This window comes from Vespula pensylvanica, chromosome 8 (genome assembly GCF_014466175.1).
Source record: "Vespula pensylvanica isolate Volc-1 chromosome 8, ASM1446617v1, whole genome shotgun sequence".
Classification (NCBI taxonomy): domain Eukaryota; kingdom Metazoa; phylum Arthropoda; class Insecta; order Hymenoptera; family Vespidae; genus Vespula; species Vespula pensylvanica.
In genome coordinates this window covers 4151698-4163502 of record NC_057692.1, presented here as the reverse complement: position 1 = coordinate 4163502, position 11805 = coordinate 4151698, and the positions used below count along the sequence as shown (strand labels likewise).

Here is an 11805-nt window from a genome sequence, read left to right as displayed (position 1 = left end):
CACAAATACACATATATATAAATATATATAAAGAAACGAATGTTTATTTATATATAAAGAAAATATATCTACATATAGATACATATATATGTATATGCATGTAATGTATGTATTATATGCATACCTATATTTATTGTTCCAGTTTTAAAAATATGTACACATGTACACACATATATTTAATAATGTTTAATTATTATTAGTATATATTATGTCATATCTTTTAAATTGAAGAAGATATATAAACTATGAAATGTTCCAATATTCAATTATACATATATAAAAAAATGAGCTGTAAGATGTTGTATTGTACATTGAATAGATCAAACAGTTCTTTATGTTAAAATTAGTGTAATAACATTTCTATTTGTTAGATTTCTTGTAGTCTCTGATGCTATTTTTATTTGTTATGGTATCACTTATTAAAAGTTATTTTATAATGAATTGTGCAATATATCCAATCAAATATTACAAATAAAGAATTAATTTTAGCCTTGAAATCTTACTAAAAGTATAATTATCTATGGGATCAAAATATTACTATAAATAGAAGGCTTGGTTACTTATGAAAACAAAAAAAAAATATGAAAGTATATATATCTTCAAAATAGAATGAAAATATAGCAAAGTGCTTGTAATGTAATTTTACATATAACATTTACAGAACCATATATCATTGGCAATGATTTTTTATGTGTCTTTTGTACTTTTCACATTTTGTGCCTTCTAAATATAAATTAAATATTGAAGATTATCATAAATACAAGTATTTGCATATAAATTGCACCACACAAAGTAACTGTAGAATATATGAAGTAATTCTTATATGATTTTATCATCATATTTGCATCATTACACATTAATTTTAAAACTAAATTTATAATTGTTATCTATCAACATTTCATCAAAATTTTTCAAAGTGGGGAATTAAAATGAATAAAAATATTCTACTTAATTTTCTTCATACATATTAATTATGAAATATGAAAAACATAATTTAATATCTATCTATTTATTATTATTAAATATAACTTAACAGTTTCCTTATTTGAGGATTTTCAAAGCATATACTGCTTAGTTACATTTCTTTAAATAATATCATTGTTACATCTAATATATTACATATAATTTATAATGTTTTATTACATTTTTGACATAATTTCCTAATACTTACATAAATAAACTTACATAATGTATATACGTGCAAAGTTTTTAGCTGTAAAAGCAGGTATTTATGTTTTGAACCATTCCAGTATAAATTTAGAAAAAATGAAAAAATATTAAATATTCATATAACACTGTAATTTTCGATAATGTACACAATTAATTTATATTATAGTATAAAAATATTATATTTATTTTACAAAAAAAAATTATTATGCGTAACTGCATAAATTAAATGACTGACTGCAATTTAAATTTCTACAGAACTATTCACTATATATTAAAATTTTAACCAAAGTTTACCAAAAATTACGTTTCTTGCATGTTATATATAATTATTTGTCGCAGGAAATGTAAATTCTGGAAGTTCGTAATTTAAATTATAATACAACAAAAAAGTCAAATATTACTTTTTATAACAATTTCATTTGTTTGTGATCCAAAGACACTATTTTGCGATTAAAATGTTTATATAAAACTTTGTATATATGGAAATATGAGTACATTAGATACAATTTTAATTAATGGTAATCTTTTGTAACACCATTAATTTTATAATCATTTTATTTTGGTAAAAAGAAGTAAATTTCAAATATATTTACACATTCCACACTAATTTAATTTTACATATATTGAATTTTTCCATAATTTTCTTTTTTTCTATGTCAACAGTTACTTGTATATAAAATCTCTTTTAAAAATATTACAGATTATATCGTAAATCATAAATGTATTATTTTAAATGTTCATTATAACTTATGATTATAATATTATCATTTAATAAAATTTATTTCCAGTTTTATTTAAATATTTTAGAATTTTAATTTGAATTCGGGTCAACAGGGATAAAATGTATTTTAATATAAAAAAAAAAGTAATATATATATTCACACACACACATACACACATACACACAGGCTCATTTTTCTTCATTCTTGTAAATAATAATAAAAAAAAAGTATAATCCGATCTATACACATTGATATAGATCAAATTAAAGCGTTTTGTTTCTTATTTATAACTTACAATGAATTATTGACTTACTTGTAGCATTGTAATTAAATTTTATGTTAAGTTCTGAGGACGAATCTATTAAATTATATATTAAAAACTTTTATGATTTAATATTGTGCTTTACTCACACGAGTGGCGTGGCACGATCCCATGTATGTGACTGTGTTGTAACATACACTTATATATTATATAACAAATACATAATTATATCTATATATATACATATTATATATATGTATACATAATGATATCTATATATATAGGTGTATTCTATGTACTTGCAACAATTCCATTCATGTTTACATAGTATATATGCAAGTTATAAGAGGCTACATATTGTTATAATTATTTTTAAGTAATTAAGTCTTTATTTATTCATCTGAAAAATTAAATAAAATAAATAGTTATAAGCTGAAAAAGTATATATTACTTTATTAAAAAAAATTATAATTTATAATTATGCTTGATATGAGGAAATTATTAATTTTTTGGTTTTATTATATAGGTGCGTGTTATACACAAACGTTCAAAACTAAATGTTGTTTCATAAATATGTGCACATTGTTAAATTGGCATATTTCTGTATCTATAATAAAGAAATATTATAGATGATAAAATATCTCATTTGCGTGAATTCCTTCACGCATGAAGAGGTATTATGTGATATATTGGCATATGAATATATTAATTATCTGCTAATCATATAGGACTCAATATATAGATCGTATAGTGGGTTATCTTATCAACTTTAACAAATTACATTAGTTCATAATAAAATTATCATCATTTTATATTCGAATTATTAAATATAGAACATTGAATAATTTGCTTTTTATTGAAATAAATATATAGAAACTCATGATATATATGTACATACAGTATAATATATAAAAAATGGTAAGTATTAATATTAAAAATTATTAAATTTATATATATACTTCTATATATACAATTGAGATTCTACAAGATACATTTTTGATTTGTAAAATAAGATATTCTGTTTTAATTGTACTTAATTTAATTAATTCTATCAAGTAATTTTTTTTAGTAGTAATTAGATGAACACCACTTTTAAGTTAATCACTGATTGTCGTTCGTCTAGTTTCAATTGGTATAAGATTTGAAGTTTGGCGCTATTTTAATAAGTGGGGAGATTTTATAGTATACCCTTTGAGCCACTAGGTGGCCGGAGAAATTATGTAATGCCATTAGACGGTCTATATAAAATATATTATCTTAAAGTGTTTTGTGCTTAGTCTGGAACAAGGTTTCCACACAGTTTCAAGAAAGCTTCCACTCTATCTTCTGCTTGATTATATTCAGACGCAACGCCAAGGAAGAAAGTAAATTTGTTGTCGCGTAGAAGCGGACATTCTACTTCCTTAGACACGATCATAGCAGTTGTCTGTAATTGCAACTGATTGTTTTTATTTTACATTCGTGCAAAGTTCGGTGCATTTTAATTTTATGAAAGGTGAGAAGTGTAGGCAGTGTTGTTTTAAATAAATTAGAAACTTAAGTGATACAATTCGGTGCAAAAAACTATGTCTATACAGAGACCAAATTGTAATTTATTGATTTACGGATTGCATACGTGTGGTTGAACAGTAAAAGTTTTACAGATTTATTCAGAATAAATAATAAAAATAATTCGTGCAAAATAAAGAATGTTTTTCACAAATGAAAGAAAAAATAAAATTACGTGTTCTTCATCGTTTATGTTTAATTAAGATTACTGTTTTTTTTGAACATTGAAACGCTACAAGGACAATATCATAAAATTGATCTTATGCACTACGTATTCATATCAAGAATTAAAGATGAACGGATTTAGCACAGGTGAAGAAGATTCTAGGGGAGCTACAGATCAAATTTGTTGTCTCGTCGATGAAGGCGAACGATGCTCTCGCCCAGCTGGCAATGCTTCTTACAGCAAACGTATACAAAAGACTGTAACACAGCGACGTCTCAAACTTAATTTGGATCAAATGGTACTTTTTGCTCAGAAATCACAAGGTTTGTCCGAGTCGCATGCACTTTCTGAATTAAAGTATAGAGAGGGATCTCATGCTCGGCATAAAGATCTTAAGATAAAACAAATAGAATTAATAAAATATATTTAAATGTCATAAAAATTACAATATAGGCACATTTTATATGTAGAATCTCTTATTACTAATATCGATCTTCATGCTTTACATATCTCTCTGCCAGAATCATAAAATTTTTAAAAACAATAGTTAATCAGCTTGATGTATTCAGTTCAGTTATTTTCTTACTTGTATTTTTTGCACCCTCAAACAAAGGAAATAAATAAATGCATTGCACTTTTTGTCTATGTGCTTTTAATAAAAACACAACAGAGCAGAAAATACATGAGATGCGAACAAACCTTTCTTTAGCACTATAATTTTTAAATTATATATATTATAGTCAGGTACACGGTCTTTGGAAAACATCATAATCTCAGTTCTGGTCTATATATATATATATATATATATTATTTATAACATTACAGCTGAACAAAGTATTTTTTATGAGTATGGTACATATACCAATTAATGAAAGTAGTAGTAAATATAATGTAGTATACACTTTATATACTCCATTAAATAATACTAATTACAAAAAGTTCTTTATGTATAATCATGTTATATTTTATATGTAGGCACGTCACACCTATATTTGTGATTATCACAAACAAGTGATACAATGTGCAAGATCTAAACAACAGCAACAACGTAGACGAAAAGACTCTGAAGAAGATTCAGGTGAAACTGATAATGATCTTCCAGAAGTGGATTTATTCCAATTACAAGTTGGTACTTTAAGGCGCTATAAACGACACTATAAAGTCTCTACTAGACCAGGCCTCAACAAAGCCCAACTGGCTGATGTAAATATTTAAGTATTATAAATCATATCATTTTCTTATGTGATTAGCTATTTAATTATATTATAATCAAAATATTGTTATATCAGCATGTTTCAATATTATCTAATTATTTGTTGTATATAACATTTTTAAGTTTGATATGTATTGTAAAATAATTTGTCTTTTATATTGCAGACTCTAATGAAACATTTTAAGACTATTCCTGTAAATGAAAAAGATGCCTTAAGTATTTTCATTTTTACAGTTAAAACCAATGCAAATAAATTGGATCAAAAGAATGGTTTAAGTAATGATACAACGTAGCTAAGGATGAATATTCATGATCATTCATCGCTGTAATATTAGTAAGAAGGAAAGCATACATGTGTGAGTTCTCACTTGTTAATAAGTATTTTATAAGAGTTGTGTACACTGTGTATAAAATTATCTTTGGAAAAAATATTCGTTTTTCTTTTATTTTTGTTACATGACCTGTATATTTAATTTTTTTTGAATATAAAATTTGCAATCTTTGTATAAATTAAATTTTTTTTTAAATATTTAATAGTTATGTAAATGTATTTATATCTGTTTTTTAAGTATTAATAAAACTATATATTTTGTAAATAAAAATATATACATGGTAATATACTCATAAGTTGATAATAATTCGACATAAAATTTATATAATTAACATGCTTTCATTTCATGGAGATCGAAAAATATTTATTTTTTTAAATTTATTACATTCTTTATAATATATTAAGCAATTAAAAGCGATCAAGACACGCACCAAAGTAATATGCAGTACCTTACAGTATTAGTATTACAAAATTTCGTATAAAATTATATAATAATATGTAGTTTTGTCTTCTCTAAATTTTACAAATGTTTAAATTAAGTATCTTAATCTAAAATTAAGAAATTATATTTACAATTTTTTGTGAAGTTTTTTATTTTCTTTCATTTTCAAATAAAAAAGATTTATATAATATCAAATCTCTATTAATGTGAATATACCTTTTGATTTTCCATATTTTTTGTATTTTATATTTAGATTTCGAGTAACATACAATTCATTATTCCTTACTATAATCTACGATTATTAATATCATTATATATAATAAGATTAAATTTTATAATCTTGAATAATTGTAAGATATATTTTTTATATAAAATTCATGTTTTTACTATGTGTATTATATTATATCTTTTTTATCAACTATTTCAATAATTTCCTCTTCACTATCATCATCTAATTCTAAAATATCTAACAAGAAACATTATTTTTAGCTTATAAAATGAATAATTTAGTTAGATTAAAAAAACAAAATTCTGACTTACCTGCTTTATTAATTGTAGTGTTTGAAGATTCATTTACAGATATAATTTCAACATCACTCATTTCATCTTCTGATGATGGGCACCATGAATTATGACCACCATCTCCTATTGTTTTTGTCTATATATAATAATCATTAAAATATTATTATAAGTATTACTTTTTTGTTTTGTTATAAATATTATGAATTGATATTTTTTAGTTTTTAACTAATAATACCTCATTTGTAATCAATTCAGCAAAACCTTCAGCTAATTTCACAATATGATTAGTTTCTTCATTGTTATCATTTTCATAGGTCTCTGAAAGAATTTAATACGATTTTATTAATGTGTATATATAATATGTATCTTTTTTCCTCTCTCTTTTTTTCTATATTTACACATACAAGTTTTCAATATAAGTTATAATATTTGTATTGATGTAGTAAAAATAAAATTTAATATATAAAAATTGATGGTTAGAGAATTATTTATTTTAGTTTATTTATAGATTTTCTTACCATTTTTATGTTGCTGTGTGAAATTCCAGTTATGTAATTTAATACTGATATTATCATTACACATAGTAGTTATTTTGTTTGAAATTATACACTCTTTGATATGACAACTGTAAGTATTATCTTTACTATATCTACAAAATATAAAATTTTATTGGTATATAATAAAAAATTATCATATTATTTTACTCAATAGATAAGTGATACCTTAAACTTATATCTTTTACAACTGCTTCTTTAATTTGTTTTATTAAATTAATTGCATATTTTGCAACATGATTAGAAGCTACAGATATAACATCTTCAACAGTTAATGTTTTTGTTAAGTAATCGAAATGTAAACTACACAGTTCTTTATATGAATTTACACCAAGAGTTAATTGAGCTACAGCAACTTTTTCTTCTATATAAGTAGGATCCATGATAGTAATTCCACTAAAAAAAGAGAATATTATTTATAAAAGCTATATGTTTCTTTGTGTATGATATTTTAAAAATAATAATATTTTAAATAAACACTTTGTATATTAAAATTTTTAATATAAAAAAGATACATAAATTCCATAAAAAAGAAATATATAAAGAAAAAATAAATGATATTGTTATAGGTTTAATTTCATCAAATCTGTATAAAAAAATAATGCAATTATTTAAAAACACACGCATATTTCATAATAATAATAGCAACACAAATTATATTAACTACTAAGCATACATATTTAAGTAGTTGGAAACACATAATATATAATATTATAACTAACCTTTCAAATGTTATAAACGAAACACAAACAGGTAAGAAAAACAATCTCAGTGGTAAAGCATCCTTTTCATTAAATGGATGAACAATAATATTATCTCCAGTTGATGTTACATCTGGTCTATGAAAATGCAAAAGTGCTGCAAGGGCAGCAATAGATGCACAATCAATCAAATTTCCATCGTGATTTAAAATGTTGATATCAAGTCTTAAATTCCATACCTATATGTGTAAATGTAATTTAATTAAATATTTATGTCAATATCACTCTGCCATATTTTTTTCTCTCTTTTTTTTCTAGATAAATAGATAAATTAATTTAAATGTCCATTTAAAAACTATGTATTATTTCTTAATTAAAATATTATTAAATCAAATAAAATTTGAAATTCTTAAATTAGTGGTTTACAAACTTTCTTTTCTTAAATTTCTGTTTTTATAAAAAAAATATTGCAAACTATTATAGATATAATTCAGAATAAAAAAGATAATAATATTAGTTATTAATATAAAATCTAGAAGGATGTTTTAAAATTTTAAATTTATTATCTTAAAAAATTATTTATATCTGAAAATGTAAGAAAAAAATAATAACCTTTTTGTCAGCCACGATACATAAAGATTCCAAATCTATGCATTTGGATTCTTTTATACATTTTTCTAATTGTCTGTTTATTAAAGTAGCAGCTTCACATTGTCGATTATTTTCAAAATGTTGTGCTGCTAATGGATTCAACTCGACATTAATATAAATCATACCTTCATTTGGTCGAGATGGTTTAGGTTGTTGGATATCACATGATACTTGTGCAACTGCTCTGTTATATAAAAACAAATAATATATATGGTCTTAATTGTTATAGATTTGTTTAATGGGATAAGTAAAATATAGAATTAATATGTGCGTTATCATAAATTTACCTTGTTTTTCCAAGGGATACGATACAAGTACCCCAATCAGAACCGAAATAAATGTTAACGGATCTTGCTTCAAAAAGATCTCTTCCATCTAATCGCTAAAATAATTGAAATAAATATTAATCTAAAAAATGGAAATGCAAAAAATTTTAACACAATATAATATTTGTTATGGAATTATTAAATTATTATGGATTTTATTAAAATTAATATTTGGTTATGAAAGATTAATTATGATTAGAAAGATTAATTATGAATAGATTTAGTCAAAAAAGTATACCGTTTTTTTTTCTATGGACGCATTAATAAAGTTTCTCTCACAATTTGTCAAAATAGTTTTCTTCATTGCAGTATTTATTACGGAATTTTTCTTTCGTTCTTTATTATATGATTTCTACGAGAAATATAATATTATTTTCATATAAATGAAGTACACGTGCTTGTGCACAAGTTGTCACTTATGATTCTTGTTTGGAACAAGAAAATAGTATAGTGGCAGTGAAATGCATCTTTAATTTACGCGGTAAAATTCAAAATCCTAATATTTAATGTTTCGATTTTTTTCCCAGTACAGTTGAGTTTTATCATAGGGAGCGTAAATATCGACCAAATGTTATTTTAATAATATATAATCAAAAATTCTCTATGAACTTATAATATTAAATAAAATGAATCAGATATTTCGTATTTACGTATTTAATCGAAATATTTATAAATCTTTCGAAATAAATAAAAGGTTTGCGGGACATAGTAAATGGCAGAATATAAAACATACAAAAACAGAAAATGATAACGCAAGAGCTACATTATTTTTACGATTAAGAAAAATGATACGAGATGCTGTTTTGGGTATTTATTATATATTTTTATTATATTTTTTTTGGAACGATATATAATTGCATATTTAAAAAAATACAACATAACCTTTAAAAATGTAGAGATTTCTAGTAAATAATATTATTTGAAAAAAATTTTTTAATTTTAGATATATGTTAAATAATTATATATTACAGAATTAAATATAAAATATATCTCATTAATTAAGATGTATATATATATACATATATTTTATTAATTTAATAACGTAATTTATAGAGGGTGGTAGTACAAAACCAACGACAAATGCAAAATTAGCACGTGTTATAGAATATTGCAAAAAATCAAACATGCCCTCATCATCGATAAATAGTGTGCTTGAAAAAATTACTAATTCAAAAGAAAAAACTCAGTCTGCTTTAATAGAAATCAATGGGCCAAAAAATTGTATCATGATTTTAAAAATTGTATCAGATAATATTGTAGATACAAAATCACGTCTTAATACAATACTAAAAAAAATCAAGTAAGAGAGCTGAATTAAAATCAAAATATTCAGCTTTTATATTTATTTTATATAATCACTACAGTAGAAATATTAATAAGTATTTTTATATCTTTTAAATAGTGCTAAGGTTTCAGTAGGTGCAATAAACAATTCTTTTGAATATAATGGCATTATAATAACCAACAAAAAATCTACATTGGAAAAGGCAACAGAGGATGCAATAAATGTTGGAGCTTCAGATATTGAGAATATGGAAGATGATGACAAAAAATATTATAAGGTTGTCTAATTTATCTTTCTCCTTTATAATTATTACTATGTTTATTTTAACTTTACTATTTTCTTTTAAAATATTTTACTTCTTTTCTGTTACAGTTCATATGTGAGCCACAACTTTTATCAAAAATAACAACCAAATTGAAAAGTCTTGATTATCATATTATTGATATAAGAGAAGAATTAACTCCACTATTTGTTATAAAATTAAGTGATGATGATCTAAAAATAGTCAAATTAGCTCAAGAGAAACTTTTAAAAATAGATGAAATAGAAGAAATATATGATAATATAGATCATGATAATTTATGAAATTAAATATCAATTATAGTATCTAAAAATTAAAAATATAAACAACGCATATTAGAAAATACAAATATAAACATATAAAAAAAAACTATTTTCTATAAGTATATTTTTAAAAAATAATATAATTATGGTTTAAAAATATATTCTATTTATGTAAATAGAATCATACTTTGTATATGAAGTTTCTAATGTCATATAATTTATTCATATATATGTGTATATGTTACAAAATTATTGATACTTATAAAATTATATTGATCTCCCCACCTTATGATAATTTAAAGTACAAAAAAAATTAATTTGATACTTTCATAGACGATTGTATATATGTATATGATATAATATTCAAGATCAAAACACATATGAGTGACAGAATTAATAGATATATAATAAAAATAAATATATTCAATCAATTCTTTTTTTTATAATAACGATATATATGGCGAATCAATTGTATATAATTGATAATGAAAGAGAAATTTGTATTACCCTCCGTCGATAAAAGAATTTTCTACAATACAATAACCAAGAAAAATAATAATCATAAAAAATCTCATGTAAACATACTGTCAGTAAAATAGATATCTGCTATTACCGACTGCAGAAATTTTTTACACTTCGGCAGTCATTGAATTAGTTTTCTTTCGCATTTCAAGGAGTAAACATCGAAATTGTTTCTTTCCATACGGGTAAGCTTAAATAATAACCCATACTTTCGATTTTTATATATTCATTTAAACAATACATGATGTACATACAATACAATAAACTAATATTTAAACAATTATACATTCGCTTAAAAATTACATACATACTTTGGAAGGTGCGTTAAATATAAAATAATTTTATTTTAACATTTTAATACTTTTACATTTTGTAGTTGTAGCTAAGCGTAATGTCAACAAATTCGAACTATTGAGCGACTTCGATGATTTGCGCCTCAGTTTTCTTTCACACTCCGACGAGTTAACATCGAAGCTCTATCTTTCTAAGCGTGTAAACTTAAAAATTCATATTTTTGAAAATTGTATAATTATTTAAATAATAATTTTTTTCGTTGCTCGTTTAATGTAAACAACAAGGAACATTAGATTGAACGAGTTAATTATTACGTTAGTTTTTTTTCGTACTTCAAGGATTACAGATTGAAATACTCTCTTTCCATACAACTTCATTTAGTCATCTTATAGATCCGACGATTTTATAATTATATAAATAAGGTACAATATACACGAAATACAATAACGTAATATTTAGGTAATAGTATATTTCGGTAAAGGCCATATAGCTCTTAAGACCCGTTGTATATATAATAAATTTCTTTCAGTCT

The 11805-nt window shown here is 23.1% G+C and overlaps 3 protein-coding genes and 1 long non-coding RNA gene across 7 annotated transcripts in view; 3 read left to right on the top strand and 1 right to left on the bottom strand.

Moving 5' to 3' along the window:
- The first annotated feature begins 3360 nt into the window (after positions 1-3360).
- LOC122631043 (histone deacetylase complex subunit SAP30 homolog) lies at positions 3361-6044 on the top strand. Of its 2 annotated transcripts, none has more exons than XM_043816232.1 (3): positions 3361-4166; positions 4844-5071; positions 5316-6044. In XM_043816232.1, the coding sequence occupies exons 1-3, from the start codon at positions 3996-3998 to the stop codon at positions 5355-5357; spliced, it is 441 nt and encodes a 146-aa protein (XP_043672167.1). In that variant the 5' UTR covers positions 3361-3995; the 3' UTR covers positions 5358-6044. The 2 variants fall into 2 exon arrangements, with proteins under 2 accessions (XP_043672167.1, XP_043672166.1); XM_043816231.1 differs by having other exon boundaries at positions 3370-4166; positions 5246-6044.
- A 56-nt stretch (positions 6045-6100) lies between these two features.
- On the bottom strand, positions 6101-9061 carry LOC122631042 (exosome complex component RRP45). Of its 3 annotated transcripts, none has more exons than XM_043816230.1 (9): positions 8847-9052; positions 8570-8664; positions 8408-8466; positions 7653-7870; positions 7099-7326; positions 6895-7025; positions 6612-6694; positions 6395-6512; positions 6101-6320 (listed from the first exon to the last, which is right to left on the bottom strand). In XM_043816230.1, the coding sequence occupies exons 2-9, from the start codon at positions 8655-8657 to the stop codon at positions 6250-6252; spliced, it is 996 nt and encodes a 331-aa protein (XP_043672165.1). In that variant the 5' UTR covers positions 8658-8664; positions 8847-9052; the 3' UTR covers positions 6101-6249. The 3 variants fall into 3 exon arrangements, with proteins under 3 accessions (XP_043672165.1, XP_043672163.1, XP_043672164.1); XM_043816228.1 differs by having other exon boundaries at positions 6103-6320; positions 8244-8466; positions 8847-9061; XM_043816229.1 differs by having other exon boundaries at positions 6103-6311; positions 8244-8466; positions 8847-9061.
- Positions 9062-9246: 185 nt separating this feature from the next.
- LOC122630896 (translational activator of cytochrome c oxidase 1) lies at positions 9247-10533 on the top strand (the record flags this gene model as incomplete). The annotated part of the gene is made up of 4 exons (XM_043815931.1): positions 9247-9415; positions 9662-9908; positions 10011-10170; positions 10266-10533. Coding segments are annotated over 4 exons (789 nt in total), but the record flags the coding sequence as incomplete, so codon positions are not given.
- Positions 10534-11181: 648 nt separating this feature from the next.
- The window catches only part of LOC122631218, a 1712-nt gene continuing 1088 nt past the window's right edge, over positions 11182-11805 (top strand). Inside the window, exon 1 of the long non-coding RNA XR_006327648.1 lies at positions 11182-11732. This is a non-coding gene — a long non-coding RNA (uncharacterized LOC122631218). The remainder of the gene's footprint in view (positions 11733-11805) is intronic.

Coding starts and splice junctions, on each gene's coding strand:
- LOC122631043 (XM_043816231.1), top strand. CDS start 3,996: ATGAACGGATTTAGCACAGGTGAAGAAGATTCTAGGGGAGCTACAGAT. Junction 4,167..4,843: donor AACTTAATTTGGATCAAATG/GTACTTTTTGCT, acceptor TTTTATATGTAG/GCACGTCACACCTATATTTG. Junction 5,072..5,245: donor ACAAAGCCCAACTGGCTGAT/GTAAATATTTAA, acceptor TTTATATTGCAG/ACTCTAATGAAACATTTTAA.
- LOC122631042 (XM_043816228.1), bottom strand. CDS start 8,912: ATGAAGAAAACTATTTTGACAAATTGTGAGAGAAACTTTATTAATGCG. Junction 8,467..8,569: donor GTATCCCTTGGAAAAACAAG/GTAAATTTATGA, acceptor TTTATATAACAG/AGCAGTTGCACAAGTATCAT. Junction 7,871..8,243: donor GTATCGTGGCTGACAAAAAG/GTTATTATTTTT, acceptor TTACACATATAG/GTATGGAATTTAAGACTTGA.